At 49.3% G+C, this 21,702-nt stretch overlaps 5 protein-coding genes across 5 annotated transcripts; 1 reads left to right on the top strand and 4 right to left on the bottom strand.

The window, feature by feature from the left end:
• Positions 1-347: 347 nt before the first annotated feature.
• FOBCDRAFT_195302 (chromatin remodelling complex Rsc7/Swp82 subunit-domain-containing protein) lies at positions 348-2,707 on the top strand (the record flags this gene model as incomplete). Its single annotated transcript, XM_059608811.1, has 3 exons — positions 348-414; positions 678-758; positions 960-2,707. 3 exons carry the CDS (start codon positions 348-350, stop codon positions 2,705-2,707), a joined length of 1,896 nt encoding a protein of 631 aa, XP_059463885.1.
• Positions 2,708-4,043: 1,336 nt separating this feature from the next.
• On the bottom strand, positions 4,044-5,711 carry FOBCDRAFT_212303 (histone-fold-containing protein). Its single transcript, XM_059609341.1, has 4 exons — positions 4,995-5,711; positions 4,755-4,888; positions 4,585-4,703; positions 4,044-4,506 (listed from the first exon to the last, which is right to left on the bottom strand). Exons 1-4 carry the CDS (start codon positions 5,280-5,282, stop codon positions 4,142-4,144), a joined length of 906 nt encoding a protein of 301 aa, XP_059463884.1. The 5' UTR covers positions 5,283-5,711; the 3' UTR covers positions 4,044-4,141.
• Positions 5,712-6,878: 1,167 nt separating this feature from the next.
• On the bottom strand, positions 6,879-7,676 carry FOBCDRAFT_267606 (uncharacterized protein; the record flags this gene model as incomplete). Its single annotated transcript, XM_054702874.1, has 1 exon — positions 6,879-7,676. The coding sequence occupies one exon, from the start codon at positions 7,674-7,676 to the stop codon at positions 6,879-6,881; it is 798 nt and encodes a 265-aa protein (XP_054558849.1).
• A 9,165-nt stretch (positions 7,677-16,841) lies between these two features.
• FOBCDRAFT_247013 (uncharacterized protein) lies at positions 16,842-18,756 on the bottom strand. The gene is made up of 6 exons (XM_059610791.1): positions 18,304-18,756; positions 17,793-18,273; positions 17,517-17,756; positions 17,171-17,477; positions 16,984-17,040; positions 16,842-16,946 (listed from the first exon to the last, which is right to left on the bottom strand). Exons 1-6 carry the CDS (start codon positions 18,684-18,686, stop codon positions 16,885-16,887), a joined length of 1,530 nt encoding a protein of 509 aa, XP_059463883.1. The 5' UTR covers positions 18,687-18,756; the 3' UTR covers positions 16,842-16,884.
• A 346-nt stretch (positions 18,757-19,102) lies between these two features.
• On the bottom strand, positions 19,103-20,728 carry FOBCDRAFT_255858 (uncharacterized protein). Its single transcript, XM_031182573.3, has 3 exons — positions 20,170-20,728; positions 20,036-20,112; positions 19,103-19,974 (listed from the first exon to the last, which is right to left on the bottom strand). Exons 1-3 carry the CDS (start codon positions 20,291-20,293, stop codon positions 19,567-19,569), a joined length of 609 nt encoding a protein of 202 aa, XP_031043341.2. The 5' UTR covers positions 20,294-20,728; the 3' UTR covers positions 19,103-19,566.
• Between the last annotated feature and the right edge of the window lie 974 nt (positions 20,729-21,702).

Genomic DNA, 21,702 nt, shown 5'->3' with positions numbered 1-21,702 from the left:
GCGTCTGGATTACTACGATCTTGTCTCGGTTTGGCTCAACTTCCGGCTGGAGTCTATGCCCCGGCCTGCGCTTGACTCTCCCTTCCGAGCCAAGGTCTGGCTGGCCAAATCGCACATCACAAGGCCAGGCAGGTTTTCCACTTTAAGCTCGCCAAATATCTACAATTCGCCATTCACGCTCAACGACGCGCCTCCTTCTGGCTGCCAACCACGTGCGACTGGCGTTGCCTCCTTTCTGCATCTTCTCCAACCCGTCAACTCGTCAGTCCAAACATCTCTGGACACGTCGCCATCGCTTTCCCGTGGTCGCAACTTCACCCATCCCCCGCTGGCTCGGTAGCTCTGTGATGTACTCCGCTCAGCAAACCAGCGCTGATAATGCGACAATCAATCCAGCTGCGCTCAGCTCACCTGGTAAGTTTAATAACTCTATTTCTTTCTTTTCGTAATCGCATGGCCTCCACAAACCTTCCTCCACTCTTATATCATGCCATACATACATACAAGTGATAATATCACTTGCGCTCAAACTCCATGATGAATCCATTTGCCCCGCACTACAACTTTCGTGCCCTGCGACAGGGTATTCAAGCGTGAAATAGGTTGCGCCACCCGTCACCACCGTCCGTTAATTCAATTCAAGGTTCAACATGCTAATCAGCCTTCTCTAGTCATAGGTCTGACGCAACAACCCCAGCGCACACTCAAGCGCAGTCATTCTCCTGGAGTTTACGACGCGCCGCAGCTTGGCGATGACGGTATGTCGGCGATTAGTACTCCGCCGCTACTTTACTCACTTCGGCACCCGACTGCCTTGCGCCAGACACGGCGATCAATTACGATTTCTTTTTTAACTGTTATTATTGTTCATATGCTTTACGTCGTATTTCGTTGCAGTACTTGCGGGCTCAAAAATGCAACTGGTGAGAGAACGTGCTGACCAATCTTGCAACCTGCAGGTGATACGAAACCACTTCGAAAGAAGGCAAGACCGATGAATAAACGATCAACAGGGAGCATTTCCGAGGCTCCCGGGCAGGCCGCAGGCTCGACCCTTCCTCAGACTATTCCTCCACCGCAGACTCCCCAGTCTCAAGGCTCAGCGCTGCCACAAACGAGCCCCGCCTACACGCCGCAGACACAGATGCCCCCAAAGACCACTCCGACAAAGTCAACACTGAAGGCTCTGCCCACTGTGCGAGACCACACGACCGACCAGCTCAACCCGACTGGAGATGAGTATATACCCCGCGAAATCGATGAGTTCGGAGAGAAGAAAGTCCAGCTCAACGGCACGCTCAACGGAGGACGTGAATACAAGTGCCGAACATTCTTGGTCCCTAACCGCGGGGATAAATTGTTCATGTTGGCTACCGAATGTGCTAGGGTTTTGGGCTACCGTGATTCGTACCTCTTATTCAACAAGAACAGGTCTCTGTACAAGATTATCGCAAGCCAGGCCGAAAAGGATGATTTGGTTGGGCAAGAAATCCTTCCCTTCTCGTATCGCTCCAGGCAGATTGCCATCGTCACCGCCAGGTCCATGTTTCGACAGTTTGGAAGCCGTGTGATTGTCAATGGTCGCAGAGTTCGCGATGACTATTGGGAAACCAAGGCCCGGAAACAGGGATTCACTGAGGCTGACCTTGCCGGTGAGAAGCGCCCCGGTGCTACGAAGGCAAGAGAGGCGGCCGAGGCCCAGCAGAACAACGTCTTGTTAGCTGGTCCGCATCCAGAGATTGTGTATAGCAACAACCCAGGACCGTTCCCCGGCCCCCCGCAGCCGCACCTCGTTCAACCAGGTATGATCGGACCACCACCTGGAACCACGACAAGAATGCCCGGATTGACACTAGGATCAGACCTAAGCGACTCCCGGCCGCGCGATTATTCAGGAATTCTCAAAGGCGGACCTCGTCAGGAGATCACCGGCCCTGCTTACCAAGACCAGACCCGTCCTTCGCCCCTCGGGGAGCTCAACGCCCAGGCCCATCATGCCGCAGATTTCAACAGGTCAGTTAATCAGCAGCGGGATATGCGCAACGAATATCTCCAAGGCGTTTGGCGACGCCCACATGAGCAGCCCCCCTCCAATCTGACCCAGCAGCCTGTGGCCTCGGCCGACAGTTCCAACACGGCGACCAGCAGGCCTTCACACTCACCTCACACTACGGCTACGGCCATGTCGCAGCAGCCTGGACTGGTTTCCACTCAGAGCCCTCAAATGATGATGACCACTGCGCCCTACTCCCAGTCAATCAGCGCGCAGAGCAGTCTCAGTCAAGCACCCATGAGAGGTATGGCTCAATCACCCACGCAATCGATCAGACCAACACTTCCCGGTACAGGGGGCTCCATGTCTCAGGGAACACCTGGTTACAACTACCAATCGGGTCAAATGTGGCCGCAGACTCCGCAGGCGCCACAGCATAGCTACGGCAGCTACACTGCTCAGTCCCAAGCACCTCACCCGTCGCAGTCACCTTCGCATCTCCGTCAAGGGAGCTCGGGCCAGATGCAAAGTATGCAGTTCCCCGGCATGGCTGGTATGCAGTATGGTGCGGGTCAGAGCATGTATCCTGCAGATCAAACGCCTCGCCAATACATGCCTCAAGGTGGCGCTGGTGGACCATCAGTCTCCCAAGGCTGGTCCGGTCAGCATTCACCTGCCCAGCAGTGGTGGACTCCAGGGCAGCAGCCTCAATAAGTCTGTGAACACCAGCTGGTGATGCGAAATGATGGAATGATATAGCCCACGATCTCACTTGCTTCCGTTGAGAAATCCAATCTGATAGTGTGGTTTGTTTGTGTTTTTTTTTCCACTTGCCCTTTTTATTTCTTTTATTTCTTTCTTGACCTATCTTGTGTTTACATACTTGAGCCAGAAGACGACTATCTTCTTGGTCTGATTTCCTCCCTCCTGGGTCTCCAGGTATGCAGATAAGTGGAGGGGCTATGTGCATCTCGAGGGGCCTTCTGGCTTGAAGAATTGCTAATAGTATTTGGACTGGCTGGGATAGAGGAGTCGGACAGGACAGGGACACATGATTGTTGGTTTTTTATGTTTTCTTCTACTCGTGGGTTTTGATATGAGGTAGTAAGTCTGGTTAGGTACATTCACGGCGGCAACATACCCTGCTGTTGTTTTTTGTTATTATATGTTTACCAGGCCATTCTGTTGGATGCAGGCATGTGGGTTTACTCTGATATTATTTGGGCAGATTATTGGTTTGGTTTGATTTGGTTGTTCTGGTGGTACTACGGATGAGTTTTCCACTGCGACTCGCCTGTGCGTCGTCGCAGGGTACTGTTTGTGTTGGCGAGGCATACATCTATTAGGCTTTCATTTTGATACCACGTCACTCTTCGATTCGTCCTTTTTAAATATTTCTTCTTCCTGGGGTACAACGTACCAGTCGTGAAGCGTGTGTATGCATGTACGACATGTGAGTGTCGCTCGAGAGGGGTGTGATACCGACTGGATGACATACTGGGGATTGGATTGTTGATTCACATTTGATATTTCATGTCTATAGTCTTACCTTGACTACTTTGCGGCTTTGCTTGCTGCGGAAATAATGATGATGCTTGATGAGACGTTTAGGGTCTTGATTAATCTTGTTGCTTTGTGATGTTCTTTGCATCGTGGGCTGAGGCTCGTGTCAGTCAGTATCGAAGCTGTGCAACAAACCCGGACTCGACGTGCTGTTCGTGTCTGTTTATGTGATATACAAGCCACGACAGCATGTTTTGACCCGGCCCAGCGAATCGGGCAGCCTGGGATGTTGTCGTCCAATGTTTAGGTCCTATGTACTACATTTGAAGTGACAGCACGGTAACACCCGCCCGGATGTTTCCGCCGGGACAGTATTCGCAACGGGGCTTATCTTGTGAGAGGGCAAGGAATGTGGAGTGTCTGGAGAGTGTTGACAAGGTGCGTAGTACGACAGTTGAGATTTAGGTTTTAACTGTACAGCAGACTACAGTAGGATTTGTCATACCTACCCAGCCGTGTAGGTACAAGGGAGGCAACTGAAGGAAAGTAAACTAGAATAGCGTGTCAATAAATTGTGTGACAGTGGCACCATGAACACCAGAGTCGTTCATCCAACCCCTAGGCCGAATGGCTAACTACATTTTTCTAATCACTCTCATCCCCATCCAATGCCTCGTCTCTCTCCTCTCTCCCTTCCTTGAGCTCAAGGGCATCCTGGGTATCATCGCCGCTAGCTTCTGCCTCCTCCTCGTCTTCTTCTTCGACCTCGTCGTCCTCTGAATCTTCGGGGATCTCAACCTCATCCTCCGTCACGGCATCCTCCTCCGCCTCTGCGTTTCCAGGCTCTACACGAGGGCGCTTAGTTAGAGGGCCTGTTGAGACAGCTGTCGTGTCTGCGTCGGTCTCCATGTTGGAGGTGTCTGGCATGTCAGTGTCTGGCCCGTCTGACTTTTTGGCGCGGACTTTTTGACGGTAGGATGTGCGCTTTTCAGTCTGGATAGCGTTGAACTCTGTGTAGGGTATTAGCAGTCTTGTCATACGATCTGTCCCATAACGAAAGACATGGCAGGGCATATAAAAAGACATACTGGCAAATTCAGCTTCAAGAGGTTCTTTAAGAAACGCAAACTCGGTCTCCTCAAGGGCCTTGAAGACATCTGCAGGGGAGATTGTCTTTTTGCCTGCATTTACTGTGTTTTCATTGGCGCTAATTCGCAATTAGTGATTTTCTCTTGGGGGAGAAGAAGATTTTACGCACTGAGACGCTAGGTAGTTGATAAACACTGTGGTGCTCTGGCTTAGAGCCATGATGGCATTGGCCTGGATCTGTGTGTTGGGGGGTAGAACACCCTTGGACAGACGGGTTATTATAGACTTTGGAAGGGTCAAGTCCTATTGTTTGAATTAGTCAGTAAGTCTTGGGTTCTGAGCGTCCCTTATTGATAGGTTTGGACACTCAATGATTGAGAGGTGGGTGGGTTGCTGTTCTTGAACCTACCTCGATGGTGATGTGCTCCTTATGCTCTTTATCCTTGTCCTTGTCCTTGTCCTTCTTGTCTCCATTCTGGGCCATAGAAGAATCCGCTTCAGCTTCCGTAGCAGCAGTCTCACTGGCAGCTGGGGGTGCTGGTGCTGGTGCTGGTGCAGGTACTTGTGTGGCCATGGAATCGTTGTCATGTGTCGGAGCGGGTGCTGGACTTTGCTCCGAGGGTGACACATCATCCATCGGGACAAATCGTGCAGTTGAAGTGTCGCTTTTTCGCGAGCTAGACTTGCGAGGTGGCATTGTGAATGGTGGTGAGAATAGTATGTTGATGCTGGGAACAGATGCTTTAGATGTGGCTGTGTAGATCTTGCTACCTATACAGCTGGGATGAGGCAAATGAATACTTTGATCGAACAGCAATGTTATCTCCTTATTGTACTTGATGAGTATCAGAGAGGGCACCTCTGATATGGCGACCACTTGGTCACTCTCTTCTCAACCCCTTTCTGGTGATGATCTCAAGTCGGATATTGGAGAGCAAGGAATTTCGAGATTAGTATTGGTCCCTATTTTGTTGGTCGAGATTCATTTACGCAGTAAGAACTCAATCTCGATGCTTGCGGACGCTGTAGATTCTGACCAAGATAATTCGTTGTTGGCTTGAAATTTAGTGAGAACGCAAGTGAACTTGGACTGAGGTTGAGTGCAAGTTTAGTGAACGCGCCAAATGGGATCGAGACGGGATGTGGCTGGACGCGATGCCCCGCTGTGAGTGGCTAGGGACGCGTTAAGTGGTTTCTCAGTGGAACAAGGCTACCTCGGGAACAGAGTGCGATTATACAAAGCAAAGCCAAAGGCATATCAATTAAACTTCATAAAGACGTTTTAGAACGTGACTGGTACAAGGTTAACTATGTCGATCTAAAGTTTAATCTTGTTCATCTTAATTGCGTCAGTGATACTACTTCGTCTATCAGTCCGATGCGTCCAAGATTCAAGCAAGGGTTTAGGAGAAGCATGGAGGGAGGGCTTGTTGTCAGTCTGTTTGAATTGGAGTGCATATCTATATATATAGCTTTCGTATAGATGTTTGGCACATGATTGATAGTGCCAAGGACGCATTTGTCTGTCCAGCTCCTTATCTTAATAGGAGAACTCTCGTCGCCAGGCTCGAGTCAGCCGTGGATATCATCTGCATCGCATGAAACGGACCGTCTCGTATCCTCTCATATCACTTGCTCGCTTGGTCATGATAACATAAAAAGAAAAAATAAAGGAAAGTCTGGGGTATATCCGTCATTAAAATGCACACAAATTCCTCCGTGTTCCAGCACCGGGCATAGACGCCAGCGCATAAAACCATGGTCCCCCCCGGCATCCAAATGCCAAGGGTAAAATGAGGCGGACTCAACCGGTCTCATAGTTACTGCCTCTTCTAGGAGAGGAGTGAGAAGCGAAGATCGAAAATGACAGTGGGTTCTTGCGTATTCGTGAAGAGAATGTAAGTGGGTGTTTGAGGTCGAGGCTTGGGGTAGAGTTGCGTCGAGCGTCATAAAGCCGAATCTCTTGGTCATTAACGAGATGAAGCAATATCTTCAGGTTAATGCCGAGGGCCCATCACGATCGAATCGCCTCCGAGTGACAGCGGCAATGGAATGGCAATGTTTCTATGGACCGGATATAGTCCTTCTAGAAATGGGTCAAAAATGATCTCGGCCCCGCCAATTTTGACTGTGACTGGGGTGTTGATGGGGTTTGACGGGGGTTGAAACAAGCCGTCACGGAAACCGTTTCTTGATACGGCTCGGGATGGTAATCAACGATACAAGGGTATGCATGTCGTATTGTGTTGTGTTGTATTGGTTCTCAGTGACAGTATCGTCAGATTCTTCTGGCTCAGCCGATGGCCCTGCCAATCTCTGATTTGCGGATCAAAGGTCGCGGTGAGAGACCTCCCAGGAAGACTTCGTCGTCGAATGAGAGTCGGTTCATGTTTGACATGGAATGCATTCGCTGGTGCTGTCGTCGAATATCCAATGACCGATTTGCTCTGGGTAGGTATTCGCTGGAACTGCGAGTGCCGAAGAAAGCATCGGGATAGTGACCGTGCCAGGGATCACGGGGCGACACTGCGCTCATGGTGCTGCTGCGACTGCTGCGAGTTCGACTGTGGCGAGCAGAGGGAGGAAGCTTGGCTAATCGTGAAGGCTGACGCTTCACAGGTGGGATGAAGGCATCTTCACCCTGGACAGCCTCATCAGTCAGACCGGGGCGAGAATTGGGAGCACGGGCAACGACTGGGGTTGAAGGGGTATCGATGCTGCGCTTGTGGTGAAGTGAGCGTGGTGAAAGTTCCTCAGAGACTCGGGGATGAGGACGATCGTAGACGATAACACTCGGAGGTTTGCGTATGGAACTAAACGATGTGCTCTTCTGTCTCTGGTGCTGGAGTTGCCGCTCTAGATCATTGGCTTCGTTGTTTGCAGCCTCGATGATGCGTGCCTTTTCTTGGTTCCTGTCCTTCTTCCACGACTCAATTTCCTCGTCGCCGATGGGAGTGATGCCTCTGTTCATAAAGAGAAATCGACGTTGGCGGCTGCGGCGGTAGAGGAAACATCCGACTGCGGTGATGGCGGTGACGGGAACCACGGTCGCGAGGACAATGATGAGAGCTTGGAGGTGTGAGTCCTTCATGGCTATATCTCCATTCTGTGTCTGTATGTGAAGACGTCAGAGGGAGGTGAAGTGAGGCTGACAAGTATCAGTAAAATCACACCAATGTTGTCCAAAGGTGTGGTGGAAGGAGAAAAGGTGAGCGAATGTTGAGCTTGGAAGATATACGCTTCCGAGCTGAAGCCAACTGGGAGACGGTTAGTTATTGTACTAGATCATTTGTATAAAAGCTGGATGAGATATGAGATGATGGATGGTGTCCATGCATATCAATGCACCGATCACTATATATCATCCATGTAACAGACATAGCACACTCATATATTTAAATGGGCAATGTTAACTAACAATCATCAAGCGACTGCTCGGGATTGAGCTTCGGTGATAATCGGATCCAGTGGAATTGAATTCACTCGGTTCGATTAAACTCGATTCGACAGTCGGTATAAGTCAACCTCAAGGTATCGACGTTGGGTGGGACGTCGGTAGAGATGAGGTGGGATGAGGTGAGATGAGAGGAGTATAGGTGAAGGTATATCGACCAGGAACTCAAAGGCCCTGTATATGGCACAGGCAGGACGAAGGTCAAGAGATCAGAATGTGAGTTGGGGGGCGGTTGAAGCTATATACAGACTGGGGGTTTCAAAGAGTGGGAAAGGGTGTGCAGACTACCTAAAGCATTACGGTAGTAGTGGGAACATTGCAGGCCTAGGATTGTCATGGCCAGCGAGCATGCAACGCCAGATGTTAGTCTTTACTAAGAAAAATGTGCTGTACAGTATGTACCTAGCTAGTCAAGAATAAGAACAAGATATGAGAGACATGCGAGATGGTGAAAGACAGGAGGTGTGAAGCCTCACTCGAGTGGGTGTGGGCTATGGTGGGTAGTGAGTGGATAGGGGGTGAGACTAGGCTCTGAGCTGCTGATACATGAAACCCTGGTCTACAAACCACCAAAGAGGTCTGGTCTGCCAAGTATTATCCGTACATTATTTACGATCAAGAGGTCGACTTCTAATTATTACAGCAGAGTTGCATTTCTTTTCGTTAACGTGCAGGGTTGAGAAATGCCCTGCATTGCATTGCATTGTTAAAGAGTCGCAAAGAGGCACAAGGCAACACATTAAAGTGTCAATGTAGGGAGAAACAGGAAACAAGGCCACAGCCAATCTGAATCGCCCTCCAAGTTCGTGCCTGAACGAGTTGAAACTGTAATAATTCCCGCACAACCAATCCAGCTCGACTCGTGCCTTGCGTCGCACAATTCTTTTTGTCCCTCATGTGTCAGTTTATCACTGAAGACAAGTGGATACCCCCCCTGGTGAGACGGCGCTGGGCACGGTTCATGGACGTTTTAGGGCCACGCAGTTTTTTAGGCCAGGCCCCAGAAGGGAACTGACTATTCTAGTTGGAGTCGGTCGTCCGGACCTGAGGGGCAGGAGACAGGGGATATTGATGGGCTCTAGCGCCATGGCGTTGATGGATTGGAGGAGCATCATGAACGTGGCACACTCAGGGACGAACAGTCCCTATTCTCTGTGCATACGATCTACTGGAACAGACAGGGGTGATGAGTGGTGAGTGAGCTCAATTCAGTGATTACTGATTACCACGTATGAGAATGTTGGCCATCTATCAGGACTACAGAACAGTATTTCAACAACCTGAAATACTTTGATGTGCTATCAACGCACCTCAACTCTATACCTACTAAGGTATCAAGAACTCTCTTACAGGAGAGTCTCGCATAGAACCCTCATAAATTATAATTTGCTTCGTAGAGATAAGAGCGGCAGGAACTGCTGTGCCATGTACTGTATTTGCACATTTCTACGCCAAATCCATTCCTGGTAGTTGCTGTAAATAGTTCCTTCCTTGAAATATCTCGATCTACGAGGCAGTAGCAAGCCGACTCCCAACTTTCCTCACATAATACCGACTTCATGTCTCATCCCTTTTTCCATCATGCTTTACATATTACCAACCTCAGACTTGCATTCAAAACTCACCGTCATCGACATATGCCAGGATCCCCCGGATTTGGAGCCTCACCACCTCTTCGTTGAACCCCTCACATATCAACCCGCCTCTCTCTTCGTCTAGAATCACGGACACAGACTAGTCCGGTCTTGCCAAGGGTCTAAGACAAGCATGCAGCTGAGCTGAGCAGAACATGCATCTGCGCCTTTCAGCAAGGGAGATTGACGAAAACCGGTTGCTTCCAGACCTCACCACTCACCAGTCAAGCCCGTCCATAATAGACGCATCCCATCAAAGCACACAAAAAGCAAAGACAATAAACGGCTCGGGCTCCTCGGTTAATTCCTCACCCACGATTCCAGAAATGGACGCTACATCAACGATGGATGGTATGTCACCACTCGCTCTAATCACACAAGGTAATGGTGCGGTCACGCTGGTAGGATGGCATGGGCTGCAAGGGAGCAGATGGCTACTTGCAAGGTTGCCGATATCCTCGAAAACGCGGCCTCGCCTGACCCGGCTGGAATGTGCTGAGATTAAATCAGGCTCGTTGTCTTTCATCTGCCATCATGAAGCCCATGTCTCACTTCGTCACGTCTCGTCTTGCCTGTCGACGATGCGGTCTAGAATGGGGACGCGCGATAATCAGGTTATTCACGCTCAATAGCTCCCCATGATCTCCTTCCACGGCCCTCTACGATCACACTAATATGAGGGATAGCGACTCGGCAAAATAGCTTCACGAATACGTGCGGCCTTATTCCATGTGAACTCGGCAGCAGCTGATGAATTGTTGTGTCCTAGAGAATTATGCCGTTCCTTCCACGAACCATTTTTTTTTTGTACCTTGTCAATCATTGTCACCGTACAATGCATTCTTATCATGGCTCATTCGGCATGACAAGTCACCTCAGGTGAACCGAGACAAATCAACCGGGCCGGCGAACTGACACCGTGCCTATCAAAAATCGGACTTGTACGGAACACGAAGTACCCGTGTAAAATCATAGGGATTTATCACTTATGTACCTCCCAAAGCCTCTACACATAAGCAAAACCTGGTTAATGGCGCTGAAACGCCTGCAGCAGAAAAGTACCCTTCCTTTGCTCGCGGAGATATCAAGCCATGCGCCTAGATCGTTTTCAAGGGACGGCATTATCTGTTGGCTAGGCACAGAGTCGTCCGCTCGTTGAGCTTAGCATTGCTTATTATGCAACCTGCCTATTCTTATTCTGCTGTCCGACAATATCTTTCCTTTGCCATCGACCTACAAACTATCACTCGATCATCCTCATCAATAATCTATGCTATCTATGGTGAACAGCGTCAAGTCACGATGAAAATACGAGGCCGCTTTTACATTTTGTCATTGCTTCAGTAATCATCCCTTCGATCGAGCTGTCACCGTACAAGATGCCAAATCGGGATGCACGACGAAATCCCATCGAACATCCTTGGCCTAGAACTTTAGCCATTGTTACCATCTTGGACGGGTATTGACCTGTCCGGCACAAGCTTTCCTGTTTAGGCAGGCTGGCTGGTAAGCCATCGAACAATAAACGGGCCTATCATCTTCACCGTTTGGCTGTCAACGTGGGAAGCTTCCAGGCCCCTGTCGAACCCCTTTGCCGCCAGCCCTGGCCCAACCTCTTAAAGTCGTCCGTCATTGCGTATTGGGCTGAATGCACACAATAGATCTAATCATCTAGTCTAATTAGCATTTAACGGTCAGATCAAACGATTGAAACACGAACTTAATAAGACGGCCTGAGACTTTGAGGCTCAGACTCTTGACCTTTCGACGTTCCGGCCGTCACCGCCTCAAAAGCCAAGTTCTGTCATGTCCGGTTGTGGACCACCGCAAGGTATTGCAACAAAACCAAGACGGCACTCAACCTGAGCCATGATAGCAAATCAGTATCTCGTTACGCTCGTCAGAAAGTAACACAAACCAATATAAAGGGAAAAGGCTTCCAGAGCACATAACGACAACCGTTTGTTCGCTTTGAGGCTCTTCCGGAATTTGCGGGTTTTCAAGTCTGTTCCTGTGCCTGACTTTGCTTGTTCCTGGTTCCTGACCGGATCACGCCACTACTGCAGCTGAACAAACAACTTCCAAGATAACTCCACCTTGAACCTGGTCCACCTCCGCTTCTTGTGTCGGCACCATATGCGCTAGCTGGATAGTGAGCATTTTCTTGATACAGACCGCTATATCGTCTCGTACAGCGGGCCCATTCAATCGAGAATGGCGTTTGGGGTTCACCACTATACTCGCTCGGCTGCATTGATACTCCGTGACATATGATTCAGAGCCCCTTTACTTGGCGCAATCCACCTCATTCGTGACAATACATTATCTATGTGTATTACATGCAGAGCATAGACTGAGTATCGCGATCGCGATGGTGATGCATCTGGCATATCTAACAAAAGCCAGACAAAAGAAAGGGAAAACGAAACAAACGGCCAGAAGTCCAAGCGTTCGCTTAACCCGAGTGAGCCATGGCCTCCGAGAAGCCAAGCGAAACCATACCGTGATTAACGGGCGGGAAGAGCCTATCAGCGGGACGGCACACAGTCAGATCTTGTGGTTAGTCTCTCTCTCCCTTTCTCTCTGACCGTGATCCTCTGCGACTAACCCTCTTCTGTCCGGTGCCGGTCTCAGAGGGGGATTCTTCCTTCTAGCGCAACACCTTTTTTGACGAGTCTGACTTATCACCAGGCAATTAATTGATCGGCTTCGCTTTCTCCCGCAACTCAATTTTTCAAGTTCTGGCCAACTGCTCTCCACTCCTCAGAGAGCATCAATTGCACATTGAGTCAGTCAGTTGAAAGCGACGTCAAGCAACCTTGAAGGTGCATCGCACCCAACTGTCGACCAAACATGCATGTCGCTGTTACAGAGTTTGTTGCCTCATGACCTGAGAGGCTGAGCAATGCCACTTGCTGGCCAGTATTGAGATCGGATGCTTGGAGGGGTTATGATGAACCATTATACCTTTAGATCCCTGCCCATGTCCATTTCAAGTGTGGAGAGGACAAACAGGGGTATGCCTGGTTCAGGTCTGAAGGATGTTGGTGAGCTTCTTTCCATTAAAAACTCCTACAGCATACACCGCTTCTTCAGAAATAGATCTTGAGGCAGGACGAGCCCCAGCTGCTTCAGCGCGTTCGTCAGCTTTACAGCAACCTGCGGCCACTAGTTATGTAAAAACGAACAGGCAAGCCTACCGTACTGAGGATTCGATGAGACTACCACTACCGTAACCAACTTTGATAGATATCGGGGCTCCTGCCAAGCCTCTTATCCCACATCCCACGAACCGCTACCACCATGAGTTGGTTCTCTGCTGCCGTCCAGCTGTGCATTGGTCTGTACTGTACGGAGTACAGTAAACCCGTCCAAAAAAAAAAAAAAAAAAAAAAAAAGGTGGTGGGCGACTGAGACCAAGGCCCTCGGTTGGCCAGAAGTGCACACCTCAACTGAAATGGGCTGAAGAGCCAGCCACGCCCAGCCCTTTCTTACCTGCCTGATCGCAGTTCTACTGCAAGGCACGAGCCCTCCTGATCATGGCAAAATCTGTGAGGGGTAGGATGGGCATACCTTCAAGATTGAGGTCCAGGGTCGGCCGCTGGTTGGTCGAATTCGACACCTATTGGTGTTCTCCTCTGTCGCGACTTGGGCGGGGCTGGAAGAATCTCTCAAGACCAAAGTCCGCATCCTCCTTGTCGTGCCATTCGTCGTGGCCTTCTCCTTTAAGATCATGACGACACCATCAAGAAATGACTTGCAGTAGTAGCTCGAGAGCCTCGGGGCAGCAATCCCCCGATCGTCTCTTGCCGCTGGTCCACGTGCGGCACGAGGCTGAGCCCGTGACAGGATCGAGCGGGTGAGTTTAATTACCATGTATTACACACGTTCAACATTAAGCAGAATCGTTATGAGTGGACAGATGGAGTTGATATCAAAATGCAGGGTTTACGATTCCCATCAGAATATGTTGGATGGAACGGTAGACGGGTCATCTCGGTGGCTACTCTCCCCGTCCTTCTTCATGCCGTTGGTACCTGGACGACGATATTAGCATCCTTATTAACTATGCTATATAGAGGCTGCCGTGGTTTATATTGAACTTGAGTTCTCTGCCTGTCCTATCTCACGACATAAAAATAACACAACAAACCATAACAAAGCGATGGCTGCACTCTCAATTTCATGCTATGTAGGTATGTTTGTACATACATGGGACATGACTGCATCTTCCAGGGTCCTACAGCTGATGCTACCACACATACATGTCCGTTGATACCAGACAAGGGATATAGCCCACGAGTTCACAGCCGAGAGCACATCAGCGTCATTGCAAACCCACTCAGTGTGTGTGTTTCTCCTCCCCCGCCGTTTCAGACGCCGGGTTGCTCCACCTTGACATTACATCGCGAACGGGTCCAGACGAGACGTGAGATGGTTCTTGGTCAGGTCGGCTTTTACTAATGTATGTACGGTGATCCTTCGCTTCATCAACCTTCAGACAATCAATGATTTCTAATCTGCCATCGATACAGCAAGTAGGCTTTGCGTATTCTCCTCCAATAGCGATCATTCGCTTGTCCATCCCAATGCAATCATCCGCATGCGATGAGACCCTGCGGCTTCTTGACAAAGGACCTAAGGCATTGGTATTGAACGGAAAACTTGGGAATTATGACCTTGATAAGATAAGCCGATGATCCTATCACTTGATACTCACGGAGGTCTCGGGTTCAATGAGCAACGGACCCAGTGACAGATGGTACTACGCAAGCCAACAAGGTATCTCAAGTATATGTCTTGCACGCAACGAACACTCCTGTTCTACGAACATGTTTTGATACACACAGGCCATAGCATGAGTCGTGTGCCCAACGTCGCGAGAGCCGCAAGCACGAGTAAGCTGCACAAGAAAGAAAGACTACCGGTATAAAAAATAAAGAGACCACTTCAATGCCTATTTTCCATGGCTGTGGCTGGTCTTGGCTTTTGCACGGTTGTGAGGCTGCGGCAAGCTAAACTAAGCTGGCAGGGTTCGGCGCAGGCATCATCCCTGCTTAAGATGATGAGTCCGTCCTCAAAGAAAGTGGTCTGTGTTTTCCAGGGCTTATTAGAATTTTGATGCTTCATTAAATCCGTTAAGCAATGGATCATAACGGCTTTCTTTACGATCGTTGAGCTCTTTCGAAGATGCACACTCTGCACCGGAGTGGACTGCGTTGGCTTGCGTTTGTTGGCCAGTTCTCCACCAATATTTCGTTCACGGTGGCTAATTCGAGACTTACAACTCTACTGCAGTCAAGAGGTCACGCAAGTACACCAAGAATAGACCGTTCAAGTGTCAACTCCTCCACAATCCTCACAGAACTTTAGGTATATGTCTCTTTTGTGAAAAGGGCCCCGTTTCTCCTTGTCACAGGAAGGGTTGGTTGACTTTGGTCTCCATCTCTACGGCAATACCTATGCACCTAGCTAATGCACTCAAAGCTGACTCGCATTCACATATCATCCCTCGGTCCAATCCAGCAGAGACACAAAACAAGATACCCACCGTGAAGTTGATGGTTATGGACCACTGCTTCTTGATCGTTACGGCCCAACTTAGCCAAGTCTCTGCTACACAGACTCCTTCTTTTCATACAAGACGATGCGGCTCTTCAACATCCCAGCACGAGGCACAAAAGACAGTTCACCCAGTTTGTGTGATTAGGCAGGGATCTTTGGACAAATAGCAGCTGCAGAAGCCATGAACAAGCCGTGTGCGGTGCCAGCAGATCGTAGGATGGCACAAACCTTGATCGTCCTGTTATCTCGCATCCCAAGGCCGTGGTCAAGGTTCTTGCTTCCGTACGACAAACATCTTCTAGGGCTGAGGCAGGGTAGAAGGCCTCAAAAGTAGGTCACGGCTGGTTAAAGGCAATCTGTTGGTCCATTGCCGTTCCTGAGCCGGTTCCTGGAATACAACCTAGGGTCGCAGAAGTTGGCCGCATGAAACGTGGCATGCGAGTTACTGTGTGGTTTGCCACCAAATCATCCTCCTCTTCGCGTTCCGTTTTCTTTCAGTAAATGCCGCTCTTTTATTTTTCTACGACTATTGACAGCCGAGTTTTGCCAGGTCATGCGGTTGCTGACAGCCCGCTATAAGCCCAATACCACCATGGCCTCATGCGTGTCTGCTTAGTTCTCACCAGTCCTGAGCCTTTGTGTTTCATATCGTTGTTCTTTTTATCGGTTTCTGGTCAGATCCGTGCCCGAATCTCGATTCAGTTACCGTCAAGACCTTCCAGTGGTTAACTTTACCCGAGTTTGGTATTGGACTTTGACTTGACGCATCCATCACGATCTTAACTGGTTGATATTACAATGCTATCGCCGTGTAGGGTTGTATTTTGCTTCATTCTGCATAAAACAGACCATGCCACTTTGGGGTCACTATATTATTATATCTTTACTTCCCTCATAAGCCACCAACAATGTACACCACGTACTCTTATTTTTGCTTCGGCTATGGAGCTCAGTCCGTGTATAGGGTAACCAATGCTTGATGTCATATCCACAGTCTCTGAGAGGATCAGAGTGAAAATGTGTCATGTTACATTGTGTTGCAGTATGTTAGACGCCACTGTATCTGGGATTATTCGAGGGCCGCAATGTTTTGGAGGCGTTAATCTGATTCCTGTTCTAACTCATTGTGCAACTGATCATTGCTTGTTTAGTGATGAATGACTCGTCAAGCCACGCACCAACGGTCTTCCTCCCCTTCCCCAGGTAATTCCCGAGAATAGTTCAAGCCACAAACCTGCAATGCCATGAATAAATGTCGTCAAGCTTTATACTTGTGTTTCAGGAGTCGAGGCTGGACAAAGTAGTAAGAGGCGGTGAGTCCACTTCCTTCCAGGGCATTGATTCATATTCTTTATGTAGGGTAAGATACCTCCAAGGAACAGAGCAATTGTTTTCATGGTCAGCCGAACCATAATGAAGCTCTAGGTGCATTCTGTACATATTGTAACTATCACTTCTTTCTTCAATCCCGCCATGTAAAGTGCTTGCTTGATCTAGTATAGTTTGGTTGTTGTATTTAAACGAAAAATGAAGATATAAACTCATGGGGTAGGTACCCTGCCAAACAACTCAACCATGATAATAAAAAAAAAAAAAAAAAAAGGGAAAAAAGAAAACACATAAGCAACTTGGCTGATCATGCCCATCTAATAGGAGAGCCGGTTAACTTCTATTGAACGACACTTGTCGTCCAATCCCTCACCAAAGGCTGGATAAATCAGGATCCAAGGCAACTTGCCACTCACCTCCCCAGTCTTGATCAGGAGTTCCCCAAGTGTCTCCCGAATCCTGCTTATCGGAGCCTGCAGACCAAGACTTTGGATGAGATGATGCTCCCGAGTAAGATGATGAGCCACGTACTTGCAGCATCGTGCACTCGAACCATGCTTCCTCAGCTCTGAGCAGACGCTCCTGAAAGCTCTGTATACACACCGAGATCCCTCAGGAAGTTTAAGATATCGTATGTGTACTCGCGAGATACGTTGTCCCGGGAGAGCTTGCCAATGACACGCATGAGCTGTGAAGGTTCCGCATCTCGTGCCCACTCGAGCATACGACACTGTATCTTAATCCAGGTGACGATCCATTCGGCATAGAGGCTACCGGCTGCGAGCTGAGACTCGACAGTGCCGTGAGTCTCCTTTCTTATCAAGGGCGGTATCTCTCCCATCAACTGACCTTTCCAGTTGTAACTGTAACATTTCTCCAAAGTGGTATTGTCACACATGAGATGTGCGGCCTGATGCACACCCACGTCTCAGGCCAGGAGCTCAGTGACTCCTCTCCAAGCAACCTTTGAGGCTTTCAGTGAGTCATCATCATCACCACCTTTGTCATGATCCATATCATAAACGGGTGACGGGATGTCCGCTTGCCTTGATACAGCTTTTAGTTTCTTCCGTTGCTCGTCTAGCAAAGGCACGCCATCAGATGACCTACAAGAAGCGGTTGACTGGGAGGCTGGAAAATCGAGCTGTGGAGGTAGATCACGACGGGTACAGTTAGATTCATCATCTAACTGTTTAGCCTTATCCTAATTGATTAACTCTCTGACATGGGGCATATAACGAACTTCTCGCCGAACTCTCTTGGCCTTCCTTGGTCGATCGAAAGGTCTACCGTCTTCGCACTCGTAGTCGGAATCATCACTTTCACACTCAGGATCCAGGAATCTTCCATCGTCTTCCTTCTCGCGGGCTTCGCGAAGAGGTTCGATCAGTGTCACACTAGAAGCAACAGGATCTCCTCCGAGTTTCCTCGCCCGTGAAATATATCGAGGTACAAAATTCAGCCCCGTGACTTCTCGCCGTGCCATATCTGCAGTTACGTTGTCACTCAACTCAATACCAGTAAAGCGTCGGATAGACTTGGAGTAACGAGCAAAACTTCGCGCTGGGCAATGGAGAGTAGATAGCACCGGGTCGGATGCCCACTGGAGGGCCGCGTGGTTTCTCGATGCATGCATGTCCATCTGATGGGGCCCATTGCCGACATGAACATGGAAGCCACATGAGGTATTGACCCGAAGACGCAAGCTATTAGTCAAAAGTCTAACAACTACTGACATAAGCCAGTATGCCTCATCGCAAGCATACATCGGTGGGCTTGCTATCTCCACCGCATCCCACGCATAGGCCTCATTCTTCCATTCTGTTCCAGACTCTGACACTGAGCCGTCTGTCGTGACGATCCATGGATATCTCTTCGTTTCAGACTTCTTTGGGACATAACTCGCTTCTACCGTCCTTGCATAGAAATTATGATCTCGTAGCAATTCTAAAACTGCTGTTACGCCATCAAGGTGGCCCGCGACTGGCGCAAGGCCAGAGATGCTGTCGTCTGCTTCAACTTTCCTTGGGTTTAGAGGCACCAGGAATTCTAGCTCAAAACCGAAGCTGGCGCGCGGAGGCCGAGTATACTTGGTCGTCGTGCTTATGGTCCGTCTCATTGGTAACGCGAGGCTCCATCTTTGCTTTCTGCTCGGAAGCAAGTTGATTCCGAGTATTGGTAGTAATGTTCCGCTTCCCCATGTTCAAATATGGTCCTTATGCTTGAGTGATCAACAGAGAGCCTGCTCTATTGTTCCGAAGTTACCAAAATGTATAATGCTTCAATCCTCGACTTTCGATACCAGATGCTATGAGCTGTTCGAGATTGTTGGACCCGGAGATGGCATCGACTCTTTATATGTACATGACTTGAGACAGTTCGGTCCCTGTTCGTTAGTTGTTAGCATGCTACCAAGGCGACCTTTTCAAGACATAAAGTTGTCATCTTCGGCAACTCAGAGGGTTAACACACGCTGGGTCGAGAGAACATCCCGGCAATTCGGTGTACAATCACACAAAGAATTGGCACAATATCCATAGTCCAAAGGTTTTTCAGAGGGGTGAAAGGTCAAGCCATTGTTTCTTTGTCTTGTTCAAAGTGATCGAGTTTTCCTACTCCTTTCGCCTCTTGCTATGAACGTATTGAAGTGCAAAGCATAAACAAATAATCGCCACCCTCGCCAGTGCACCTCTCCGTCGTCCCCATGAAAGGCGCACAACACCCCCGGTCCTTCAATCCGCCAGTCGGTACGCCGAAGCGTGTCATTACCTCGTCCAAGCTTTAACAAAGCTACATCGTTGGGTCTTAAACTCATCAAAAGGTATCGCATTGCACGTCGAAAAGGTGTATTGTATAATAAAATGGGCAAGAGAAGTGAAGAACGGTGTACGGGGTAGGCTCTGACCTGTTACTCATCGGCCAAGGGTGGCACGTGATGGGGAGCCAGGATATTGCCGTAGCACTGCTGAAGCAGCACCTCATGCTTCAACCTCCAACACTTAGATGAGGTAGGCAAGCATGCCGAGAGCGACAGCGGCGGCCGCACCCCTGCCCGCTGGCGCCATGGTAGGGGCAGCGAAACCATCGGATGTCGTCGATGTCACGGACTCGGCAGTGCCAGTAGTTGCCGATGAGGCACGAGTGGCAGATGTAGTAGCAGTGTCGCTAGCGGTGCTGGTAGTATCGTCGTCGTCGTCGCTGACCACGTCCTTAGGGGGGTTCTGCTTGGCGCATTTGTCGTCGATCTTGGAAGTGCATTCCCTCTGACCAGATTGGCTGCCAGTGTTCTGCGAAATGCACTGGCTGAAGAGCTCCTGGCAAATGAAGGTAGGCATGGTCTGGGTGTAGTACTGGAGACCGGGGGTCGAGCTGTTAGAGGAGCAAGTGCATTCCCACTTGAGATCGTTCTTGATGAAGTGTTAGCATCGTTCAAGTTGACGAGAAAGTGATTTGAACAGCACTACATACCTCGGTACATTTATTTTCGTTGGTATCGTCCTTGCAAAGAGCATCACAGGTGTTCTGCTGGGCACCACACCAGGAAGCTGTGAAATGTTAGCACGCCGGTGAACATTTGTGAGTTTTCTATTCTCAGCACGTACATCTGGTAGCGAGATCCACAGTATTGGGGTCAATTGTCATGTCAAGGGAACTCTTGTAGTCCTTGACAGACTGGGCCGAGACGGCCGAGACGGCCATGGCGAGGAGGGCAAAAGATGAACGCATCGTGAATAATGTTTGTGGATCTATTGTGAGACGATTATCGTGATGAAGGCGGTGCAATAAGTGGAACGATGATGAATCGATGTTTTGCGAAAAGTTGATTTTGCAAGTGGAAGAATTGAGGTTGAAATCCTTCTTATGCTTTGGGTCAAGAGGTCTTCTGATGCAAACGGAACGGGGAAGGAAGAGAGGAGAAAGACGAGGCGGAGAGTAGGTTTTAAACGATGGGAAAGAAACAGCAACAGAGTTTGGGCAGGTGCGGATAGTAGCTAACCAGGCTAACTTTCTGTGTCCCTTGGCTTTGGCTTTGTCTGGGCAGGTGCCGTCACTTGCGACTGGCCTCGGTTTGATTGCCTTGCTCGCCTTAGACAAGACCGTGCTTCCAGACTCAGTTGGGTAGGTACCTTGGGCCTCTGTAAACACTGGTAACAACACTGAAATCGATGGAACTGGAACTGGAACTCGGCCCCGGCATGAAGTGCCCACAACCCGTCACCCATGAGTATCTCCATCTCGGGCAAGTCGATGGGCTATCTGGCCAATAGAATATCCTCCTGGTAGCATCCGCCATTGACTTTCGCTGCAAAACTCTCCCCGTCTCTCAACAAGGGAAAAGCGCACAGGCACAGCTCGGCTAGAGGTCGCATCGTACCCACACCTTCCCTGTCTTAGCCACTTACCACTCACACCATATTGACCCTAGTCGAGCTTGGCCAGCGCCATTTCCGTTTTAGTCGTGATGGCTCCTCAACCACCATGATTTTCCGTCTAGGTGTCAGAGCTTGAGAATTCATGAAGCCGAGCAATGCTGCGCCTTCGCCGCCTCTCATATTGGCGATCGAGATACCATTTTCGTTCATCCTCTCCGGGTAAAAACCCATCTCGCATGGAGTGACAAGGCCCAGGTAAGCGGCTGGGACTGAACAAGTGGGACACAATCAACAATCTATTGTCACTCACTCATGGGTGACCAGGATCTTCTCATGCACGTTGACGGGCACTAGATTGAGCTCTCGATATCGCGCTAGATTCCAGCGGTGTCCGGTTCCAGTTTCGTCATCACTCATCACTCACTCTCAGTCCAACACGTACTGAAAGTCTCCAAGCACAAAGGGTTCCCCAGCAACTACATAGTATACTAGAAAAATATGGCGGCCTTTAGAATCAACCATCATAAAAAATAAAAATAAAATAGCTTCATAACAATGGATGATTAGTGAATAGCCTAAAGGCTCGGCGTTTTTTTTACGATATGTGGTACTGAATCCAAAGTTTAGGCTTTGTGTTACCGTCAATTCTCATAATTATGAGAGAACTGTGACTTGGTTTCGTCGGTTTTCACTCCTGGTAGGCTCGGTTCTCACAGACGAGCAAAAAGTCCGCCCAGCATATAAAGATTGCAGGCCCGTATA

The sequence above is a fragment of the Fusarium oxysporum genome, chromosome I, assembly GCF_013085055.1.
Source record: "Fusarium oxysporum Fo47 chromosome I, complete sequence".
In the NCBI taxonomy this organism is placed as follows: Eukaryota; Fungi; Ascomycota; class Sordariomycetes; order Hypocreales; family Nectriaceae; genus Fusarium; species Fusarium oxysporum.
Note: the sequence above shows the minus strand (reverse complement) of the source record. Positions and strands in the feature narration are given on the sequence as shown.